General features: G+C 43.5%; 1 protein-coding gene across 1 annotated transcript in view; it reads left to right on the top strand.

The window, feature by feature from the left end:
- Positions 1-4,576: 4,576 nt before the first annotated feature.
- Anxa13 (annexin A13) overlaps positions 4,577-24,850 on the top strand; it is a 52,543-nt gene continuing 32,269 nt past the window's right edge. The window contains exon 1 of the mRNA NM_001134910.1: positions 4,577-4,613. Coding sequence (NP_001128382.1) covers positions 4,599-4,613 — 15 coding nt within the window. The 5' untranslated portion in view covers positions 4,577-4,598. The remainder of the gene's footprint in view (positions 4,614-24,850) is intronic.

Raw genomic sequence — 24,850 nt, 5'->3', positions numbered from 1 at the left:
CACACACACACACCTCTTAGGACATCCTTTCTTTATCTAGACCCTATTTTCTGATATTGGCAGTTATCCGAGCTTCCTGGGCACCTGCCAAGATTGTCAGGTTTCTGTGACTCAGAGCAAGGAATTGGTCAGAGACACATGGAGAGTAGCAAGCCAAACGACAGAATTTATTAAGAAAGGACACATGACAGGAAGGAAGCAGGCCAGACAGAGAAGAGTCTGGAAACCCAGCAGGACAGTACACAGAGGAGCCTAAATTGTCTATTAGAGTTTGCATGCTTCCTGGTTCATCTGCAGGTGACCTCCATTAAATGTCAGTCTTAGTGGGATGGGGATCCCCAGCCTTCTTCTTTGCTAAGCCTGCAGCCTCTGTCTAAGACCTCTGACCCTCATTTGCCACCCTCCTACCTCCTGCCTTATGTGTGGCCTACATAACCACTTGCTATTTACCTGTTTATTCTTATACAGAAGTATATATTGGAGGAAGAAAAATAAGCCCTCATCCATCTCTCTTGGGTTATCGCCCCAGCCACTAGCATGTCTGTAACCACAATCTACAAACAACAACAACAAAATGAACCCATTTAGAATCAAGGTTCAATAAATTATATGGAATTTTAGTTTTAAGTTATAAAAGAATTTAGCATAAAGTAGGTAGCATCTCACACCAACAGAGAGAGAAAATGAATTATTTATTAGCTATCTAGTCTCAAATGCTTAACCCAAAACTAACCAATCCCTTTCTTTAATTGTTATCAAAGTCAGTTCCTCACAAATCAAGATTTAGGCCTTAAAAAATGGAAACCACTGTTCCACAGCCAAGTTTGACTCTGCAGGGGAGCCCACCCTGATGGCCAGCCCCACCCAGTATATCTACACTAATATACCTGCCAATTAGCCACGACCCTTCACTGTGGCCAACATGGGGGCTGTTGACTCAGTCTGTCCCCAGTGATGCAAGGAGACCCCAGGCAGCCAAGTGTCCCTGGGTCGCTATCCTGACCCTAGTGGCATAGAGGCCTGGGTAGGCAGACACTTGCAGCTGTCACCCATGGGTGGCAGAGCTGGGCAAGGATCTGGGGGCAGTTGTCAGAGAGAGACCAGATTTCCCAGTCTGCTTTCCCCTTCCCTCTCACTCCTTCTTCCCAGTCTGGTTCCCCACTTCCCGTTCACCCCTACTTCTTCTGCCAATATGTCCAGGCAGAAGGCGAGGTGTCTGATACGAGGATATTTCAAACTGAGAAAAGGGATGCCATGCCCTTTTGGAGTAGCATACCAAAGAAGTCAGGCTTTTTATTTGGGAGAGGAGGGAAGGGTGCCTGCTTATTAACACAAATAACAAAATCTCGGTTGTCTTCTCTGGAACATGAAGCAATATTGTAATAACATGAAGTAATATTGTGTTATATTTTGGATATATGTTGTTTATAAATTTTTAAAAATCAGTGTGTGTGGGGGGGTGGGTATCTTTGAAACCATGACTACCTCATGGTGTGTCCTGGCTGGTTAATGTTGGGACATGTTGGCAGCAAGAGTTGGGGGTAAGGCTCTAGACATTCCTAACCCCTATCCATGGCTTCAGAATGGGGGTTTTATCATCTAATACGAATGGATATTTGGTTGGGTTTTTTGTTTGTTTTTTGTTTTGAGGCAGGGTCTCATATTGCAAGAGTGTTCTCAAACATCCTTATGTAGCCAAGTGCTGGCCTTGAACTCCTTATATTCCTGCTTCCACCTCCCCAGTTCTGGGATTAAAAGTGTGTACCATTAGGCCCAAGACAGTGCACTGCACTCTGGATGTGTAGGGAGGGGATCTAGATTAGATATCAGTTCTTTCCCACAACTCATGTGAGAGCAGTGTTCACTGAAGCCTGGTCAAGAATTCCTTTCATATGGAGCCTTTAGCATTCAATGTGTGCCACACTCCGGCCTGGATCCTGGGTGTAGCCGTGACCAGACTCACCACCCACCTTGTTGGAGATGGAGAAAAGATACTAAACATAAATAAACACCAATGTCTGAATCTGGAGAGATAGTCCAGTGGTTAGGAACACTCATTGCTCTTCAGAGAACCCAGGTTTAGTTCTCAGCACCTACATCAGGTAACTCACAACTGGAGTCCATGACTCCAGTTCTAGGAGGTCAGATGGCTTCTTCTGACCTCCACAGGCACTGGGCATACATGTGGTACACATACACGTAGATAAAAATTGATACACATAAAAATTAAATCTATGTCTTTAAAGATGGTTTTAAAGATAAAAAACCTAAACACCTATTTTTTTAATTAAGCAATTTAAAGAATTTTGATCTGGGGCTGATGGTATAGACCTATAATTACTACTGCCATGGATGCTGAGGTAGCCTGGGACACAGAGTGAGTCCAAGGCCAGTTCAGGGAGCATTCAGAGATTGTCTCAAAATGAAAAGTAAAAAGAGACAAGTGATCCAGCTCAGCTGAGCCAGCACCCGAGCTCTCAGTTCAACTCCAGTCACTGAAACAAATGGGAAAAAAACTTGGGAAACCACGAGATTTACGCATCTTAACCCAGAAGGAAAAAAAAAACTGTGTAAGTGAGAGAAAGTAAACACTGACATTTTAAAGACATTAAAATTTTTCCTCACATATATATTTACAGAATATATAAAAACAGAGCAAAGAAAAAAACAAAACAAAACAAAGCAAGAAACCTGGTGGAAACCAACTGTTCCGCTTGGCAATGGCTCACTTTTACTCAAGTGTTTTATGAATAGAAACACAAAGACTAACTCAGACAGAAACAGGAGCACAAACAAGAAAACAGCAGTAACAGGGAAACGGTCACAAAAGCTTTAAGGGAATTGAATCTATTATTTCAAAGGTATTAAATGGGAGAAATGTTAAATCACCATTCTTCCTCTGAAATTGGCAGGAATGAAAAGATGGACCATGTGGATGCCAGCAGCCAGTGGAAAGGACCGGGTGCCACCATCGGGTGTGAGCTCCGTCCTTTAAACACGAGGCCCATGGGTCAGCTGACCTGCAACGGTAGTCCAGCATTCTAAGGCCTATGTAGAAGATAACTTGACAAAATACTTCTAGAATTTTAAGTTTGCATATTCTTCGATAAGCAATCTCATTTCAAGATTCAACAGATAAAACCAAAGACCTAAGATATTTATGCAGAAGACCCCAAATAACCTAAAAGGACTGTGGTAGTGGACTTATTAAATAAAGCTAAATTCATGCCTGTAACAGATTAGCATCTCTTTAGTGTAGGAAGCACACAAGGCATGGAGCAAAATACATCATGAAATCCTTTGGTTGTAGATAAACATACCAAGAGTGGAAGACAGACAGACAGACAGGGGCAAGTAGGGAAATGGACAGGGGCACATATGCATAGACCACTTTTGGAAGGATTCACAGAAGCCTCTAGAAGAAGAAACAGAGAACTCAGTAGGCTCACTTTTAATGGTCATCGTTTTGTTGAGAAAAAAATTACTCAGACTGGCAGGTGTTATTTTTTTTAATTTAAAAACTATTTGGATTATGAAAATGATGACCCCTGGGGGCTGGAGAGATGGCCCAGTGGTTAAGAACACTGACTGCTCTTCCAGAGGTCCTGGGTTCAATTCCCAGCAACCACATGGTGGCTCATAACCATCTGTAATGGGATCCGATACCCTCTTCTGGTGTGTCTGAAGACAGCAACAGTGTACTCACATATATAAAATAAATAAATAAATCTTTATCTATAATAAAATAACAATAGTGATATAAATAAAATGGAGTTTCAGTCTACTTGGTTAATATGATTATGAGGATGATGATGACGATGATAACGATGACAATGACGATGAGGACAGTTTTTAAGACAGGTTCATTATGTAGCATTGGCTGACCTAGAACTCACCGTGTAGACCAAATTAACCTCAAAGTCACAGAAATCTGCCTGACTCTGCCTCCCAAGTTTATTAAAATAGCTTTTTATTATTAAATACACACACACACACACACACACACACACACACACACACACGAATTTTAATTAAGAAAATGATTGAGGGGCTGGGGATTTGGCTCAGTGGCAGAGCACTTGCCTAGGAAGCTCAAGGCCCTGGGTTCGGTCCCCAGCTCCGAAAAAAAAGAAACAAAGGAAAAAAAAAAGAAAATTATTGAAATATCAGGAGTGGTAGTAAATGATTGTAATACCAACACTCTAGAGCTGAAACAGGAGGATTTCTTCCAGTTCAAGCTATATAATGAGAACCTATCTTCAACAAGAGGGGGGAAAGGGAAAATAATCTTTTCAAAATCTTTTAACTATCAGAACTGAAGCGAGCCCAGTCCTTTAGTTGTGGTTAAATGGTTCAACGTAAAGAGTCTAAGCTGCCCTTCTCTGAGTGCATGCTCTCCCGGATGGCCAGGAGCTAAAGCGCCTTCTCAGCTATCGCCTCTCCCTACCCATCCCCAACAGCGTATTCAAATCCAATACCAAAGTTACTTATTAAACACAGGAGTTATTGTGCCCTGCGGGATCCATTATAAACTTTGTCTGTGGGAGGACCAGGCTCTTCTCGAAGAACTCCAAGACAGCCGTCTCAGAGAAGAGGAGATGGGGAATCATCATGTAAGTATTCGCTGCCTTTGGGACGCAGTTTTCTGTTTGGTTATCCCGTGAAAGAGCTCACTCATCTATGAGCTCACGATTGATATCTTATATTTATCGCTTTGATTTTCCCCTTGTTGCTAGCATTAGCAAGAGTGTCCTATGCTTTTTAAATAAATGTATATGGGATCTTGTAAGAAGGGCTTTAAAAGGATATTTAACATAAGGCAATGAAGATTGCCTGGCCGCAAGCCAATGGCTAGCGTATACTTGTAGAATGTATGGGTAGTGCTTTTAGTTGTGGTGAAATTGTACAAACCCTCAGAGACTATTCCTAGTCAGAGTTTGTGTGACAGATGGGGTCCTGTTGAAAACATCAGTGCAGCAAGATAAAGGCGCTCCTGCGAGGCCATCTAGTTTAGGCTACAAGGAGAAACTCTTCCAGTGTTATCACCAAACACCCAGATATTCGCAACTGTTCACAGAATAGACTAAATGTTTCATCTGTTTACTACTGAAATGTCTAGGCTTACAAGAAAAACTGGCCAAAACATTCACCGTTTGGAATCTTTTCTGCATGAGACAGATAAGAATTGAATTAAAGTTTTGTTTTGAAAACCATTTATTTTAGTAATACTGGTTACCGTGGGACCTGCCATCTTAACAACATTTAAGTGTACAATAATAGTTTTACTGGCTCCAAGTATGATATGGTGAAGCAGGCCTATGTCTTATGCTCCTTGCTTAAAGAAAAGTTAGTTCATTGATTAGTAATTGCTCCTTTTCCCACCGTCCCAGCCCCTAGGACTCCATTGCCCTCTGATTAACTAGTTTGGATTACTTTGCATTTTATACATTAGTGAAATGTCTTTGAATCAGATTTTTGATGCTGAGATGTGAATGTCTGAAGCAGTGCAGCCACCGTAGCTCTTCATGGAGATATCTCATATACACAGTAGACTTAATACAGATATTTATACAATGTGACACTAGGGTAAAGGGAGTAAAAATCAATTGTTTTCTGCAAACCAGTCTTGTTTATAAGGGTTTGTCTTTACTTGTATGAGAGTATTGTTTTCAGAGGGTTGTTAAGTTTAAATCATCTGTAAATAGCCTTTTCTAGCTAGCCAAAGGTTAGCAGTTATCCATTCACACCTTTCCCAGAAGCCAAAAACTAATTATATTACAAATTTTTTTAATGGACACAAGGGATTTCAGGAGACCAGCAGTTCAACATCTGCATTTTGTTCCTTGAAAAACCACCCCTCCCTGGGGCAGTTTCCTTTAGAGACTGGAGGAGAATTCTTGTGGATTTCATTTTTTGAATCCCTAGGTCCATTCTTCCTCTCAGAAGGCAATCAACAGTTGTCGGAAGGGGCAACCCAGCCTTGGCAGCCTTGCACCACTCAACCATGGCCTGGAGGCACTTCATTTTCCTTTCAAATGATAAGATTTCTCCCAGCTATACTAATATACTGTCACCCAACTACAGTCTATTTCTTTAGGCTGAAAAATATTCTCTCTCTCTCTCTCTCTCTCTCTCTCTCTCTCTCTCTCTCTCTCTCTCTTTCACACACACACACACACACACACACACACACACACACAGACTCACACAAGGCTTGTTACAATATTTGCAGCTAATGGGAAAATGTTGCCTTCTAGGGCTTCACTGTTCCCTGCAGCATCTCTTTAAGGTCCCCCCAGGACACATTGCCCCAAGCTAAGTTACAATGTAGCAAGGCAATATAGCAAGTGCAGGAGTGACTGTGTCCTATGAGAGTAGATGCAAAACCTACTTAAATAACAAAACATTAAGAAATGACTCAAATTAAACTGCCCTACCAAGCTCCTTGAATAAGTACAAAGTAAAACCTGAGTGCCAAAACCAATTCACAAATTAATTACTACACAGGGGATGTTGTGTTCTTGAATTGCATGGTCCCGTGCAATCTACAACAGCCCTGTGTTTTTGTTTTTCTTTTTGTTGTTGCTGTTTTGTGTTTGTTTGGTTTTTTTTTTTTTTTTGCTCTGTTTCTTTTGAGTTTCTGGCAAGCCTAAAGCATTATGCGGTGACTCATGACTTCCTAATTAATATTAAAAATACACACACAATGGCAGGCACTGAACTCATCCTTATGATCCAGGGTGCTGTGTACTAAGTTTAGGTTATAATCGTCATTTAATTCTGAGGAAAATCATAACTTCCTAAGAACACATACACAGATCACTATCCACATATAACTACTTGACTAATATTTCGACAGCAGGGCATGAATTTTCCAAGTACTGACATCTGGAACCCTAGCCAGTGCAGAAACTGAAGACTACGGTTGCTGTAGGCTTTTCTTTGTTCTCCCCATTGGCGATTTTATTGTTTTTATTTATTTGTATATGTGCATGTGTGAGCATGCATGCTGTGGTGCATGTATAGAGGTCTGAGGACGACTTCATGGAGTCGATTCTTTCCTTCCACCTTCACATGCCCTCAAAGGATCAAACTCAAGGTCTCCAGGCTTTCATTGCAAGCGCCTTTACCCACTGAGCCATCTCACCAGTCCTGAATTTCTTTTCCCTTTTCTTTCTTCTCCTTTGTCTTTTTTTCTTTTTGTACTAAATACATAATTCATTGTGATGAACCTGTTTGAATGCCAGTAACCAAGACACTGGGTTAGTATGATCACACCACAGTTAAAGAGTTGCAGCCTAAGCTGGCCCCTATGCTATCAGGCATCACACAGAGAAAAATACGATGCATAGAAAACTATGCTTAGCTTTAGCGATGCTTCATCAGATCTGTGTTGTCATGCGGGTTATTTTCAAGACAATTGATATCTAGAGGAAAATAGAACATTGAGCTGACAAGCAAATCTTGGGAGGGCACTAAAATGAGAAAATATTCACAAACCCAAATGGATGAGTGGTTTCTGGGAAATTATTTGTAATGTTGATAAAGAGAGTTCAGACAGACAGACAGCTTTGCAATTCATGGGGCCCCTGACCTAGGAGAAACATCAGCATCGCTGGGATAGTTATCAGAAATTCCCAGCCAAGGCTCAGCTCAGTGAAGTGCTTGCTGCACAAAGTCCCAGCAGCTAGGTAAATGCTGGCACAGCAAGGCAGCACATGCCTGATATGCACTGCAGGTGCAGAGGCGGGAGGGAGGATCCCTAGAGATTTCCGGCCATCTGGTTTAGATGATTCTTCGAGTTCCAGATTCAGTGAGAGACCCTGCCTCAGAAATAAGGTGGCAGGCCAGGTGTGATGGCACACCTCTTCAATACCAACATTCAGGAGACAGAGCCAGGTGGATCTCTGTGAGTTCAAAACCACCCTGGGGTACATGGCTATCTAGTGAGACCCAGTCTCAATAAAAGACAAATAAAGTAGAGAAGTAACTAAGGAGGGCATTTAGTATTAACCTCTGACCTCCACAGGAGCACACATATGTGAATGCCCCTACAAACAAAAGAAAAATTAGAATTTTAGTGCCACCCATGGCTGCATGGAACTTCAGTCTGTATCTTATACTTCTTTCCTGTGTCTCATACATGTGAAAGTCTAATGCATACAGGCATTTGTCTTGGGTACAAGTTCCCAAGATTGAATGAACATTGCATTTACCTGGAGAATTCTAAAACCCACTGGTGTCCAGGTCCCACCCTAGAGATTTGAAATCAGTTGCTGAGGCTGCTCTCCCAGACATCAGAATTTCTAAGTGTTCCCTCAAGTGACTGACAAGTCCCACACATACACCTAACTTTAGAGAGAGCTCAGCTCACTGCTGATGAAAGCGGGTATCATAGGGAGTGCCTATGAAAGAAAACCAGCTTATAAATGTTATATCTGCCCAGCCATCTGCTTCAAAGTCTGTGAACGTGCCAAGTGAATGACTTGCTTGTGCTAATATTTAGCCAACATAAACATTAGCTAATATTGAGAAAAGTTTGGGTTCCAGTGAACGCTGAGTAAGCTCAGGTACAGGTGGACCAGGGGTACTTTGGAGGAACACAACAGGTGGAGAACAGGCCTAGATCTCTGCAAAAACAAGCATTAGAGGCAGATGCAAACACTGTAAAGAGCTTCAGGAATGAAGATAAGATTTTAACTGAGTGTGTCCATTTAATTGTGACCTGTCATGCAAGTGTACAGCAGTCAATCCCCAGCAGAAACTCCCTGAAACCACACCTGTCTTAGCAGGAAAGCATTTACAAGGGGAAATCTAGTCCTTTAGATCATTACCCAGAGTATAGAAAGTTATAAGAAAGATAACAAAATATTCCATGCGCAAAAAGCATGCCTTCTTTGTTCACACACAGATTTTCATTCAAGGTCCAGCTACTTCTCAAGTGAAGCTATGTGCCCTGGGCTTTGGGGAATTTCCTGTCTGGCAAATAAAAGCAGCCACGTTTAAGAGGTGGTAAGAAGGCTGCTAGGAACAGATAAGGCAGCTATTAACATACTCACACAAGGAAGGAATGAAACTCACAGAAGGACATACATGACCTGAGGGCTGCAGGTACCGGGGGCCGCTTAGTTCACCCATGCATTCATACACAGCTTTGTGGCACAGCCTGGCGGTACAGCCTGGCATTGTTCTCAGCTCAGAAGCAAGAACTGAGACTCTGAGTAATGGTGGAGATAGAAAGAGGTGAAAGACGGACTTAGAAGTGTTGATGAGAGCCAATGCTATATTTACTGTCCGGTGCTTACTAGAGTGGGAGTTGCATAGGTGTGCACTGTGATCTGTGAGGTTTGAGCTCTTCACTGTGCCTGGTACAGTGCCAGGCTCTGAACAGTCTTTAAGACAATCCTGAGAGATACCGGTATGATTCCTCTCTCGAACAGAAAGAACATGAGGCAAAGGAAAGTATGGTGGTTTTGGTGATCTGTGAAGAGGAATATCACAGGGGTCTGGGAAGATGGATCTGAGGGCCAAATCCTTAGCCACCAAGGATCCAAGTTCAGATTCTAAGAATCTGTGTAATAGTTGGGCACAGCACTGTACATATTTAGCTCCCGGTATTGAGTAAGGGATCTGGAGGCAGAAGATTCCAAGAGTTTGCTGGCCAGCCTAGGCAAAGTAGTATACTCCAGATTCAATGAGAGACCTTGTGGAGAATAATAGAGGAGACACCTAATAGTGGCCTCTAATCTCCAAATGTACACATACACACAGACACAGACACAGACACACACACACACACACAAACACACACACAGAGACACACACACAGACACACACACAGATACACACAGACACACACACATACACACACACACATACACACACACACACACACACACACACACACACGATAAAGTGTGGATTTGCACTTAGCCATTTTTCACAGTGTCCTGGGTTCATTTAAGGATCTAGATGCTTCCTCATCTTCTCCCATCCCCTTCCTGACTCTCACCTCCTCCAAGCCACATTAAACATCATCTTAGGATAACATTCTATAACCCTCACTTGCCTATGGATTTAAACCATTTTCCTTTTTCTTTTTTAAAGATTTATTTATTATATAAGTACACTGTAGCTATCTTCAGACACACCAGAAGAGAGCAACAGATCTCATTGCAGATGGTTGTGAGCCACCATGTGGTTGCTGGGATTTGAACTCAGGACCTCTTAACCACTGAGCCATCTCTCCAGCCCTTAAACCATGTTTCAACCTGTGGATTTCAACTTCTTTGAGTGTCAAACAGCCCTTTCACAGGGGTGACATATCACATATCCTGCATATCAGATATTTGTATTATGATTCATAACAATAGCAAAATTGTACTTATGAAGTAGCAATGAAAATAATTTTATGGTTGGGGGTGGTCACCACAACATGAGGAACTGCACTAAAGGGTTGTAGCATGAGGAAGGTTAAGAACTACTATTCTAAACTCATCTCTCTTGAATGCTCCCCTCATGCTCAACTGATGGTTCTCTGAGTACAGGATGGCGTTTTATTTTGCTTCATAGTATAATCCCCAATACAGTGCCTGCTATACAGCAAACGCTCCAGAAAGTTTTAGTCTTTAATTTGCGACTGTGTTGGCTACTTTCCTGTTGCTGTGATAGAATACCATGATCAAAGCATCTTATAGGAGGAAGTAGTTGTTTTGGATTATAGTTCCAAAGGATAGGAACCAATCAGGGTGAGGAGGCATGGCCGTGAGGGGCAGGCATAACAGCAGGAGTAGACACAAGCACAAGGAGGATACGGTGAACTAGACCTGGCTACACTTTAAACTTTCCAAGCACACCCCTGTTGATGTACCTCCTTCATCAAGGCCACACCCCTTATGCCTCTGCCAACGGTACGATCTCACTGGGCAAACTGATTGGTAAAGGAAAACTGAAGAACTGTGAGTCCTTTGTCCCTGGAACAAAGTAAATCTTCCATTTGCAGTGGGAGAGAGAGGGCATGTTGGGTCAGAAGAAGAGTTGGTTACATGCCGTTAGAAATGGTGTGACAGATAAAGCAAACTGGTGAGAGAAAGCCTGGCCACACAGCTCCAACCTAGGCAAACAGGGGCTGCTCCCAGAGTCCATAAATATTGGCTCCAAAACACACACACACACACACACACACACACACACAGAGAGAGAGAGAGAGAGAGAGAGAGAGAGAGAGAGAGAGAGACAGACAGACAGACAGACAGACAGACAGACATACAGACAGACAGAGACAGAGAGACAGACAGAGACAGAGAAATGGAGAGAGATAGAGACAGAGATAGAGACATAGAGAGAGATCAGGGTCAAAATATACAGGCTCCCAAGTCCCTTATAAAATTGCTTAACACTTTTATTAACTGATGGACAACATAGACACTATATAGACATGTCTAGACTAGTGTCTATATAGCACTGAATTATGTATGCAATGTAAACTCATGTTTCACTCTACTGCTCCAAAATTAAAGACAATAGAAATACCTCTACATGTGCTGGGCAGATGCAATTATTTTCCAGATAGTTTTTTTATCTGTGGTTGGTTGAATCTGAAGAAGCAAAGCCAATGGACCCAAAGACTGTACATTATCTTCCTTCAGCGCCCATGTATAAAATGTCAGAGAGGGATGGAGAGACAGTTCGGTGGGTAGGAGTGCTTGCTGAAGTATCACGAAGACCAGCATTTGAATCCCAGCACTAAAGTAACAAGCAAGGTGTCCTGTGCATGTCTGTAATCCAAGCAGCACCCAAGGGAGGCAGAAACATGAGGATCTCTGGGCCTTGTTGTATTCTAACTTAGCCAAGATAATGTGTGTTCTAGGCTCAAGGAGAGACTCTACCTCAAAAGAACAGTCAGAGGGTGAAAGGGGAGGACACCAATCACCCTTATCTGGACCCTTGGTTACCCTCAAAGACACACATACCTCCTCATTCTCACACATACATATGTACACACGTACAGTACGCATATACATATATACATGCATACATTCATAATTACATACATACATACATACATATATACATACATATAGATCATCATTTTAAATCTCAGAAGATCCTAGTTGGCTTGGGTCACATGCTGCCTGATGGGGGATCACTGTGGCTGAGGCCGAGCTTACCTTTGGGAAGGAGCCATTGCCTTACCTTCGCTGATTTCTTCAAACTGTGGCTTTCACTGATATCACGTCTGATGCCCCCACCCTGCATAGTAACTTTCAGGTGACTAAGAGATAATAAAAACTTGAAGAACAGACAGGAAGTAGAACAACCCCCTCTTTTTATGATGGGGATTTGGATAGTTATAGTGTCAGGATGAGAGGTAAAAACACGAAAAAAAAATTAAAGAAAAGAATTACTAGGCTTGGAGCCAACGCACATGAAAGTCCCTCACCAGGGGAAGAAAGGCATGCGTTGTTTTGGTCCTGACTGGATTTGCTAAGGTGAATTCAGCTGTTTCTCCTTGCGTCCTTTCTAGCAAATCAGAACATGTCCACACTCTGTTGTTTAGGTCTCACAGTACAGCACAAATAACACCACCATCGTTTCACCCTGTCCCCAATACGTTCTCTCTTCAACTCCGTCTGCCCACCTATCTTTGATCCTAGATCCTAGAACACACCAGTTGTCTTTTGTTTTTTGTGTTTTGTTTTTTATCTTACAGGAAATGAATTCCAAGTTTCCACCCTGGGTGAATTGGCTAAAGACAGTCTTTGGCCATATAAGAAGGAAGTGGATCATTCCTTTCTAATGAAAACTTGCTTTATTTGTCCTAATCCCTTGAAGACACGGCCCCTGTCACCATTGAGAAAGACCCTTTACGTCCCAGCAGCCCCCGTGCCCTTTGTGCTTGGTGCCTAGGTCTCTGGCTCTCAGAACAATCTGTGGACAACACTTGAAGAGGACTGTCATTTTCTCCACACCACAAATTTAATTTCCAGATAATTAATGCTATTTCGCTTTCTAGTAGGGTGGTGGTTCTCAAAGGCTAGTGGCCTTTGGGGGCCGAATGACCTTTTCACAGGGGTCACCTAAGACCATCAGAAAACACAGGTATTTACATTACAGTTCATAACAGTAGTAAGATTTCAGTTATTGAGTAGCAACAAAAATATTTTTTAAGAATTATTTATTTTATGTATATGAGTACATTGTAGCTGTCTTCAGACACACCAGAAGAGGGCATCAGATCCCACAATGGCTGGGAGTCACCATGTGAATGCTGGGAACTGAACTTAGGACCTCTGGATAAGCAGTCAGTGCTCTTAATCGCTGAGCCATCTCTCCAGCCCCCAATAAAGATAATTTTATGGTTGGAGTCACCATAACGAAGAACTGTAACAAAGGGTTGCAGCATGAGGAAGGTTGAGAACCACTGCATTACATACTCCATGTTCTTGGGCCCAACACAGCACTAAAAATCCCTGAAATGGGCCAACTACGAGCTGTCACGTAGCTTTGACATCCTGCCATCCTGGCTGTGGCGCCCTCAATACCAGGATGCAGACACCAGAACGGAGGTGACAGTTCTCACTCAGCTTCTGGCTCAGGGTCTGTGTTCAGCTCCATTTATTTCTTCAACATTACTGTATCCTATTACTCATTGCTCAGAATTGTCCTCAGAAAGGCACAGCCTGCCTTTAATCTTCCCTTTTATGGAAGCCTGGTTATTTCTTTTAGCAATAGGAGACCTTTGCCTTGGTCAGGACCCACACACCGTTCACCACTGGAAACTCAGCCATGGGCTGCCTTCTAAAGGAATGTGTTGACGGCATCTTGAAACGCACAGGCCGTCTAGACCCTGGGCACGTAGAACCTTGGTACTATTGACATTAGGGCTCAGGTAGCGATTTGTCCTGAGGGGTTTTCTATGCATTGGAGGATATTGAGCAACCCATGGCGTCTCTCCTTTTCTATAAGAGGAGTAGTCCCGTTTGGGAATCATGGTAAAGGTTTCCAGGCAATATTGCCCAGAAGAAATTGCTTCTGGTTAGTTAAGAGCCAGTGAATTTGTTACACGCCTTTGGGAGAGCGAAGCCATGAGCAGAAGCTGTCCCCATAATATCTTCAGTTCTCTGAATCTGCATCTGCCCTCATATCTGTTGCCTTCTGCCTTCACATAGACCCCCATCTCTTAACACAGGGGAAAAGCTCCTGGAGACTGACCTTTGGCTTCCTGATGAGGACAGCAGTAGCTGTTATTCTGTGTTAGTGATTTATGGTGGTGGGGGTGGGGGTGGGGGTGGGGAGAGGCCTCACTGCCCAGCTAGTAACGAGCTGCTAAGCTACAGGTGTCCCTGAGCAGAGTGACACTGTGGAAGACTGCTGTGATCACTCATGAGTTCATTTACATGCCTTTCCTGCTTGGTTGGCCACAGAAGGCTGTCTGGCTTCGTCTCCCTATATCCTCACTCAGTATGACAAACTGGCCGCATATCTACACATCTGAGTGTTTACTGCCACTTCAGGGACAACAAACGACACCTACTGCTTCAAGGTGCTGGCTTTTGAAGAGTCTTGGGTCAGGCTTCCTTGCTTCTGGCCAAGTCCACAATCACCTTTGATGGATAAATGTCACATCAATACATACAGCCGAAGAACATTTGTCTTTATAGAAAATACCCTAACTACGTCAATCAGCATTAAAAGGTACCAAATATACAGCCATTAATCCCAGCAATCAGAAGGCAGAGACAGGAGAATTTATATGAGGTTGAGGCCAGCCTAGTCTATATAGTGATTTTTAGGACAGCCAACTACACAGAGAAGCCCTGTCTCAAAAAAAAAAATCAATGAGAAAAGATGGTCCCAACACCTACATGCAAAAGAAAGTTTATTTCTAATATAAGTTTTACTCATTTATCAAAACACAGTCAGTATATGTAAATATGCATGTCAGGTTCTGATCCAAATAGATGTCTTTTTCTTTCCTTTGCATGTGTCTACATGTGTATTATATGTACCATGCATACATGTCCTCATGTGAATAGGTACACATGAGTTTGCATGTGTGTGAAGGCTTGGAGCTCTTCATCAAGTGCCTTCCACCTCATGCTACAGAGGCACAAGTGAATCCAGAGCTTGCCAGATTCAGTTCCTGACCCACTCAGACTGCTCCAGCCCTGGCATTACAGGAGGACCACGACACCCATGAAGCATTTCCATCCTTGCAGGGACTCCCACCCCCAGGTCTCACATTTGCATGGCGAGCCCTTTAACCATTGAGCTGCCTTTCCAGCCCCATTTCTCTTCTTTCAATTCTTTTGTCAAATTATCCAAATAGCTTTCTTTGTGTAGAATGATGACCAATCACTTAATAATCATAGCACTGCTTCAAAACTGCATCCTTGGAAGCAAGATCCATGGCAACACATGGCTCTGTCACACTTCCAACACCCCTATGCAGACGGAACTCAGGCGTCCATACCCACTTTCCGGCACTCTCTGATCCATCCCAAGATTAGTAAACGAAACAGATACCAGTGGGAAGAGGCACGGAGGCTAGGCAAAGCTCTGCCCTTAGCTGGTGTGATCAAGGAGAATCCCAGTGGAAATAAAGTTAAAATCATGGAGCAGAATATCGAATATTCCTGCAAGATTCAAACTGCGCTTGAATGTGCCCAACAGAATATACAAAAAAAACATGTTTTCTGTTTAGTAGTCTTAGCACTTGACATACACGCACTCAAGTGCATTTTATTAAATAAAACAAGACTTTTAATCAGATTGATTAACCATAGGAAACCATGACCAAGAAACAATCAACCTTAATGAAACCAACATGTCATGCTTAAAGTGCAAATCGATTGTTTCAAATCGTCTCTCAATCCATGTCTATGGATACGTCATGAGGATATTAACTGGCTCTGAATCCACAAACTTTAACTGTGCAATAATTTGTGCTCAGTTCAACTGGCTCAAAGTACAACTGACTGGCCATTAGGAGGTATGAGGTCATTATTTAACAAGGACAGGAATGTACTCCATGAGTAAGTAGGTGACCATAGGCAGGTGACTTAATCACTAGACTGTAGTTTCATTACCTGTGAAAGAACAGGATTAGATGCAGTGTCCCAAGGTTCAAACTTAAATCCAACGTTCGTGACGCTGATAGGATGCACATGTGACCCAACCTACTACCTGTTCTAATTACCATCTTTAAGTCTGTTTGCTTTTTTGCATCAGTGAATTTATCTTAAGAGGAAACTCTAGATTAGCACCATGAATGGGGGACTAGTATCAGTGTGTGTGTGTAAGTGAAAACAGAAGGCGGTATCAAATTCTAACCAAGTTTGCTGTCTCCCACTAAAGGGTCTGAGCCTGTCACCTGCTCTCGGATTTTAAAGTGAGGGGGAAGAAGAGTTTGCACGGGACAGAATAGGAATTGACTCGGTAAATGTCTGAGGCCTTGGAGTCCAGTGTGAAATTACTTCCATCCTGTTATACAAAAGAAGCCATGGACCAGACATAACTGGATAGACTGAGTGTTACAACTTTATTTCCGAGCACACATGATGGGAGGGGGATGGTCCTCAGTTTACGATGTCTGTTAGGTGAGAAGGGTATGAATTCTCATGTTACCAGGCAAAGACAACCAGAAGAATTGAGACAGACCTCAAAAGGGAATTGTTTTCTTTTCCTTATTGCATCATTTGTTTATTTATTTTGTGTGGCGTGTGTGTGCACGTGTGTGCATGGGTATCCAGTCACATGCCACGGTATACATATGGAGGTCAAAGGCACATGTGTAGAGTTCAGAAGCCAACTCATGGGAATCAGTTCTCTCCTTTACCATCTGAGTCCCAGGGATCCAACTCAAGTCATTAGGCTTGATGGCAGTCACATCTGCCCACTGAGTCACCTCCCAGGCCTGGGAACTCCTTTTCTAATGGGAGTTCTAATGACTTCCGTGCCCTGGTGTTCCATGTCACCTATTTGAAAAGACTCTGATTGTATCCCACCGTAAGAGTCTATGGTAAAAATCTTCCCTTTGTGTCTAGCGTTTTGGATAAGGTCCAGGCTTTCTTGCCTGCATAAATTCTCAGTACATTTCTACTCTTCCTTTGCTTACATTGGAACGTGAGCAGGAAATGTTTATAATTACTGTCCAACCAATGGCTCCCAACTGTGGCTGTCCATTAGAACTGTGTGGAGAATTTCAAACTAACATAAGACCTATCTATAACTTGGCTCTCCTGGTTTAGTGAGACCGAAGTATGGCTCTGTCCTTTGTAAGCATCCAAAAATGATTGTGATATGCAGCCAGGGTTTAAAAACTACTGAACTTTATCCTGGCCAGGACATTTTCCTCAAAGCCCATTTCCCCTCCATGTTATATTAATTCTAGGAGCTCTAAGTTCAGTTTAGTTCAGACTTGTTCCACATCTGAGTATCCGAAGCCCTCGCTTTACCGTGAGTCCTGTCTTCCCGAGGGAACAGGAACTTCACTTACCATTATTTCCTTTCAGTTCTGTGCCCCACCATCCTAGGATGCTTGTTATCATTTGCAACTCAGCATATCTATCCTGATACATTTTCTCTTCCCTTCCTGTCCTCACCATTGTCCTGGACCAGTGACAATGACACAAAGTAGAACAAGGCCATGCTACACATTTTATGAGGAAGAGGATCCTCATCTCCTGAAAAGACAGAGAAGTGTTGTGACCACCTAAGAAAGAGTCCCTCCATCTGTTACATGCTGGATGCTTGGGATTGGCAGCATAGGGTCCCATTACTTTCACTAATACATGTACACTGGCCATGTGCCTTAGTGGGTGGCCATTGTGTTGAGTTTTGGGGAGTGACAGTGGACATGAAATGACTCTTACCACCAAGAACTCTATAGTCTAAGGGAAAAGGCAGGCTGGTAAACGTCACAGTGAAGGGAATATGGTAGATGTCTCTAATGTAGAATGTAAACACAAAAGGCAAAGTCAGTGGATGTTCTATAAAATGAGACCATAATCAAAAGCCTGGTTTCTAGGTTGCTAACTTGTTATACATCTGGTTTCCAATACCTGATATGACCTCTCTGAGCCCAGGGTTAGGTGAGAGATTCATAAGTGGTGCTTGCAAACTTACCTAGTCAGCCTCAGATGGGATGATTGATCTACCCCAGCATTGTCAGACTAAGTACTGAAAATCCCACATCCCAAGAAATCCCCGGTTCTAGGCAGACAGGTAGAGATGGTTTCAGAATAGAGGCTTTAGTATATTTCCATATACAACTGTTTTCTTCATAACTACACAGAATCAATGGCAATGACTTGTTAAAAGAAAAAAAAAGAGTCATGAAGTCCCACCCAAAAAATTACAGTTGAAGGATCCACTTGAAGTATCTTTCCCCTTCCTCCCTTGCCTCACCATGACGGCCTCTTGGAAATAAAACAAAGTAGGAGTCAATTTATACATTCTATCAGAGAAACACAATAACAATTTACCTATGACAATATTTGACAATTTGTCAGGCTGGAAGTCGCCTCCATCTACCCCCAAATATACTCATCAGAAATGACCTTCTACTGGTCATACCTTTCCAGTCTTCAGAATGCCTTCACTAAAATTACTCTCCCTCTCTCTGCCTCTGTCTCTCTCTGCCTTTCTGTCAGATACACCACACACACACACACACACACACACACACACACACACACACACACACACACACAAAATGCTGTAGTATTTTCTGTTTTGGAAAACAGGGGAAAGTTTGAAAGTGTGAGTGAGACGGGGAGAGGAGAAGGAAGTGTCCTCATTGCTTGTGAAGGACTGAAAAGCTCCCTTGCCAGCTTTGGGTCATTGTGCCAAATGGCCAATAGTTAATCTTTCCATGACTGTTAATCTCAGGCCAGGCGTTAATCTCAGTTTCCAAATAAGAAGCAGAACACATGGTTCTATGTGAATGAAAAGGAACATTGGGTGATGGTTCTGGACACAGTGACCCTCCTGCGTGCCCAGCCTGCCTAAGAAGAGACGGTTAATCATATCACCCTGCAAGGAGTGGTACCCAGCCCTCAGCTTTCATTTCACTTTTTATTTTTGCTTCATTAAACACCTCTTGATCCCACAGCTATCTACGCAAGAGGTTCTTGACTTCTCTGGCCAGGGCACATGTGTCAAATGATGCTTCTGTGAAAGACAATCTTTCAAAGATGTGGACTACAATTTCCATTCTTAAAAATGATTTAAATCAGGGCCCAAAGAGTCAGTAATGGGAGTACTGATATAGCAGAGTGTAGGTGTGCATACTTGCCCCATCGCTTGACTTTGGATGGCTAATTTACCTCTCTGCCTTGGTCCTCTCACTTGCACAGTCATAGTCCTTGTCTCCATAGTTGCTGCTAGGATTAAAAATGGGTTTTATGTAAATCATGTAGACCAGGGCCTGCCATGCAATAAGTGATATGGGTTGGCTGTCATTCTCAGTGCTAAGCTTTCTTCCCAGACATTTCTCTGTGGCTTTCAGTCCTTGCTGCTAATTAAAAGAATAGAGAGGTTTGGTTCTAAGACAAAATATACAGTTCACAACTTTGAGTTCACTGTGGTAAAGGTAGATTTTATTTGTTTGTGTGGTGGGGGTTGTGGGTGTGGGTGTGTATGTATGTTAACGTACAAGTGTGAAAACCAACACATATTTGTGTAAAGACCAAATGACAACCAGACAGCCACAAATGCCATTTCTAAGGGGATCCCCATATTGCTTTTAGTTTTTGCTTGTTTCTTTAGGACAAGATCTTTCCAAGTATTCCAGGCTAGGCTGGCTGGGCAGTGAGTACTGTCTCTCAGTGCCAGAATCACATGTGTGCAGTACCATACCTAGTCTTTTTTACATGGCTTCTAGGGATTGAACTTGCATCAATGTGCTTGCAAAGCAAGCATTTTACCAAAGCAGCTATCTCAATAGGCCAGGTTCCAATTTTTGAAGACTCCCCAGGAAGAATTTACTCAGCCCAGTGCAAACCAAGTAAAGTCAGAAGGAGATAACCAAAATAATAATGAGTGCTCGCCACATGCCAACCATCCTGTCAAATGCTCCATGTCCACATCCTTACAGCAGGCCATAAGAGGTGGAATTCTTATTAACTTTCAGAAGGAAAAACAAAAGATAAAAGAGGAAATCTGTACCTGGATCAAGGGTAAATATCTTCAAGGGCACAGAAAGAATCTATTCTGCCTCGAAGAAGTCCTTTCCCAAGTTAGAACTCAGTTTTCTCAATATCACAACATCCTTAAAATCAATACAAGGCAACTTTACAATGGGAAATGCTTCAGACTTAACAAAGAAAACAATCGTGTCAGTACTGACAACTTTGATGAGTGTAGAACGCGTTCAGCTAAGTAAAATAAACCAGTTACTAGAAGACCAACATGGCACCCTTCCACTTAAGGGTGGTACCTACAGTAGTCAAGCTCTTGGGATTGTACATGGAAGAGTGGCTACACTGTGTCTCAGGCACCTCTTCCCTGCCAGGAATACTACTCAACAATATTCTAGCACACACATCACAGTAGTCAGCGTGCAGATCTAGTATGGAGTGCTCCCACCACATGCTCAAGGGAGCACAGTGACTTGGGGCGGGTGAGGACGTGTCTAGAACCCTGCCCGTGGTGACAGTTCCACGGGTTTATGTGTATAACTAAAGGCATCAAGTTGTATGCAGTGTATGGTACGAAGTACACATCGATCAGATCGTAAATTTTTCAAGAATATTGCTTTTGAAAAGTAAAACAAACGACAACATCAACAACAACAGTAAATCATACAAGACAAGCTAAGCCAGAATAGCAAAGCTTGCTTCCTGTACCATGAATGTTGGTATGATAATTGCTGTCTCTAAGAAGAATCTAGACATGTCTCGGGCTATCCCCAGCACAGTCTCCCTCCACTTTGTTCCTGCTTCGTAGACTCAGACAACACCTTCTTCCTCTAATCCTGCCCTTTGTATTTTGTTGTTGTTGTTTTGCTTTGTTTTTATTATTATTATTATTTAATCTTTTTCTACAGTCCAGTCATTATCCCCCACCCTAACCTCCCTCTGACTGTTCCACATCCCATACCTCCTCCCCTGTCTCCAAGAAGACATCCCCACCCTCCATCCCATCCCACTAGACTTCCCCACTCCCTGAGACCTCAAGTTTCTTGAGGGTTAGGTGCATCTTCTCTCACTGAAGCTAAATCAGGCAGTCCTCTGCTGTACATGCTGATGTATGCTGCCTGGTTGGTGGCTCAGTGAGATATCTTGGGGAGGGGTCCAGGTTAGTTGAGACTGCTGGTCCTTCTACAGGGTCACCCTCCTCCTCAGCTTCCTCCAGCTCTTCCCCAATTCAACCACAGGGGTCCCCAGCTTCTGTGCATTGGTTAGGTATAAATATCTGCATCTGACTCTTTCAGCTGCTTGTTGGGCCTCTCAGAGGGCAGCCATGCTAGGCTCCTGTTTGTAAGCACACACAGCATCAGTAACTGTGTCAGACTTTCTGGCCACCCCCTGAGCTGGATCCCACTTTGGGCCAGTCACTAGACCTCCTTTCCCTCAGGCTCTTCTCCATTTTTGACCCTGCAATTCTTTTAAACAGGAACAATTCCAGGTCAGAGTTTTTGACTATGGGATGGCAACCCCATCCTTACACTGATGCCCTGTCTTCCTGCTGGAGGTGGATTCTACAAGTTCCCTCTTCCCACTGTAGGGCATTTTATCTAAGGTCCCTCCCTTTGAGTCCTGAGAGTCTCTCACCTCCCAGGTCTCTGCTATATTCTAGATGGTACCCTCACCTCCTACCTCTCAAGGTTGCCTGTTTCCATTCATTCTGCTGGCCCTCGGGGCTCCAGTCCTGCCCCCGCCAATACCTGATCATGTTCCCCTTTCCCTCCCCTATCCCCTCTCCCACCCATGTTCCTCCCTCCCTCTACACGCCTCCCCCACCCCGTGATTGATTTCTTCTCCCTCCCAAATGGGATCAAGACACCCTCACTTGGCCCCTTTAGCTTGTCAACCTTCTTGAGTTCTGTAGACTGTATTCTGGATATTCTGTACTTTTTTTTTGTCTAATATCCACTTATTAGTGAGTACATATCATGCATGTCCTTTTGGGTCTGAGTTACCTCACTCAGGATGATATTTAATATCCTTACCCTCTTCATTTACTTCACAGTGGCCCCAACAGCAGCAGCTAGCAGATCAGTGTAGAGTGGCCCTCTGCCCTCTGTACTTCTGAGCCCTGCTGGCTTGGAGCCTGGACACCAAGCAACCATTCTCAAATATTTACTAAACAGAGTGCCCCGAGCCAGGACCTCCGGGGACCTGTGATGGAACTATTAAATCCTGGTGCCACTCCTATTACATGTCAACAATACTTGAGAGTTACAAATGACCCTTACATCCTTACATCACCAGGCAGCCCACCTCCTACGTGCCACCAACCAAGTGATCACCGTAATCCGGCATCTTGCTACCCTGTCCCAGACACGACTGCATCTGAATGCCACATTACTCATGAGCTAGAGCATGCGCTTTAAAGATGAGCCAGTAATGCTAATTAAATGGCTAACGAAGTCTCTAAAGGAGGGGGCGGTGTGAAAGCTTAAGAGCTTCCTGATCAGGCTGGATTTGAATCCCAGTAACTCAGGCTTCTCTACCCTCAGTCTCGAGTCTCAGCTCAGGTAACACAGGGATTGGAAAAATACGAGTATACTGTTATAGAACTGAGCATTCCCAGGACTCCATAGGCTGAGGCAGGAGGACTGCTTTGACTTTGAGGACAGTCTGTACTATGGAGTGAGTTTCAGGCTAGCCTGATCTACAGAGTGAGACCCTGCTTTAAAAACAAAGCACACAACAACAGACTAAACAGAAAGTCTAACTGGGTAAGAGCCACGTGAATTAATTAAGATGGGTCACAGCAAAGGAAGCTCTCCTCTGAAGAGTACCTCCCTTTGCCATTCTTCCTCGCCTTTCTTCCTCCTTCTTTTCTTTCTTCATCTCTTCTTTTCTCTCTTACCCCCTTCTGCAAACAAGTCCCTTCAGGACCAATGGTGGAGCAAGCAGGCACTTGAATGCATATATGTTTATGCACCACATGAGAGCCTGGTGCCTTGGAGGTCAGAAGAGGGCATCTGAGCCTATGAAACTGGAATTATAGACAATCGTGGCCTGTCTCCTGGGTGCTGGGAATCAAATCTAGGTGCTCTGGGGGAGCAACCAGTGCTCCTAAACACCGATCCACCTCTCCAGCCCACTGAAAAAAACCTAGAGCAAGATATAGATTTGTAAATAAAAAACTATTATTTTCCTTCCTTAAATGTTTGATGAGACAATAAAGTCAACAAGGAGTGCGATAAATTATTCTGGTAAGACCCAGAATCTTTGCTAGCAGGTAGATTACACAGCCAGTAATGGGTAACATTTCACAATCTACTTAGCTTAACTAGGAGGTCTTCAGTGGCCAACTACAATAAATTATACTGTTTGGATATTGTGATATATAGACATACACATCTGTCTTTATATATAAATACAAAAACGTATGCCAAATATCTGTGAGTCAAAATATGCAGAATACGAAACTCATGAATCTTCATATATGTTCATATAACTTCCCAAACTTGTTGATCCAATATGCATAACTGAGCCAGGCTTGTCATGATGGTGCACATCTGTAAGCCCAGCACTTGGGAGTAAAGGCCGGAGTCTCAATAGTCAAGGTCATTCTTGTTACATAACAAGTTCAAGGACATCCCAAGATGCATGAGATCCTGACTCAAAAACACGTGTGTAGCTGATATCTACATGAATATCACTTCCTGAAACACTATAGACAGAATTAAAGGACAAAGAGGCAAGACATGGCTGAAGAGGCAGGGAAGGACAACCGTGAATGCTCTGTGGCAGTGGGACATTGAACGCTGGCAGGAAGCCATTGTGTGTTATAAAGCTGGCATTTGAAATGTAGTCTCACGCCACTTGGGCCTCACAAGGTAGACATGGCCTGCATTTTACAGATCGTGGCACTGACTCAGGTAAAGAGCCAAGTGGCAGAATCACACTTGAACCAGAATTCCTGTGGCTCAGAGCCCAGACCTTACTTCACACTGATTGTTACTGGCATCCAGTCTCTTGTGCCACCGTTGTTTCCTGAGTGTCACTGGGTGCCAGGGCTGCTCAAGACAAACACATCTACACAAGGATGTCACTCTTCCTACACAGGAAGAGTATCTGTGTGCTCATTCAAAAGCTTGGGAATATCATGACCCCATGCTGGAGGTCACTGCCACCGGCTCTATGTCTGACCCCACATTCCTCCTCTATGTGGAAGTTCACCATGCCTTTGGTTTTACAAATGAAATCTCCTTTTTGGCAAACAGGACTAGGCCCCAAAGTGAGCTACCCATTTAACAATGGACAATGACTATGGCCTACTTCCTAGGAGCCTGTTCCAGCTCCTCTAAAAGCTCCAGGACACCCCAGGACCAACCAAGGAGCCTCGGGCAAACATAAATATGCTCATTGTGGAGACAGACCCAGAACAAAAAGAAACCCAAACAGGCTGAGATTCCCCCCCCTCCTCCTCCTCCTCTTCCTCTTCCTCCTCCTCCTTTCTCCTCCTCCTTCTCCCCCCTCCTCCTCTTCCTCCTCCTCTTCCTTTCTCCTCCTCCTTCTCCCCCCTCCTCCTCTTCCTCCTCCTCCTTTCTCCTCCTCCTTCTCCCCTCCTCCTCCTCCTCCTCCTCTTCCTCCTTCTCCTCCTCCTCCTCCTCCTCCTCTTCCTCCTCCTCCTCTCCCTCCTCCTCTTCCTTCTCCCCCTCCTTCTC

Source organism: Rattus norvegicus, chromosome 7, assembly GCF_036323735.1.
Source record: "Rattus norvegicus strain BN/NHsdMcwi chromosome 7, GRCr8, whole genome shotgun sequence".
Taxonomy (NCBI): domain Eukaryota; kingdom Metazoa; phylum Chordata; class Mammalia; order Rodentia; family Muridae; genus Rattus; species Rattus norvegicus.
The sequence above is the reverse complement of the archived record's forward strand: the minus strand, read 5'-3'. Positions and strand labels throughout refer to the sequence as shown.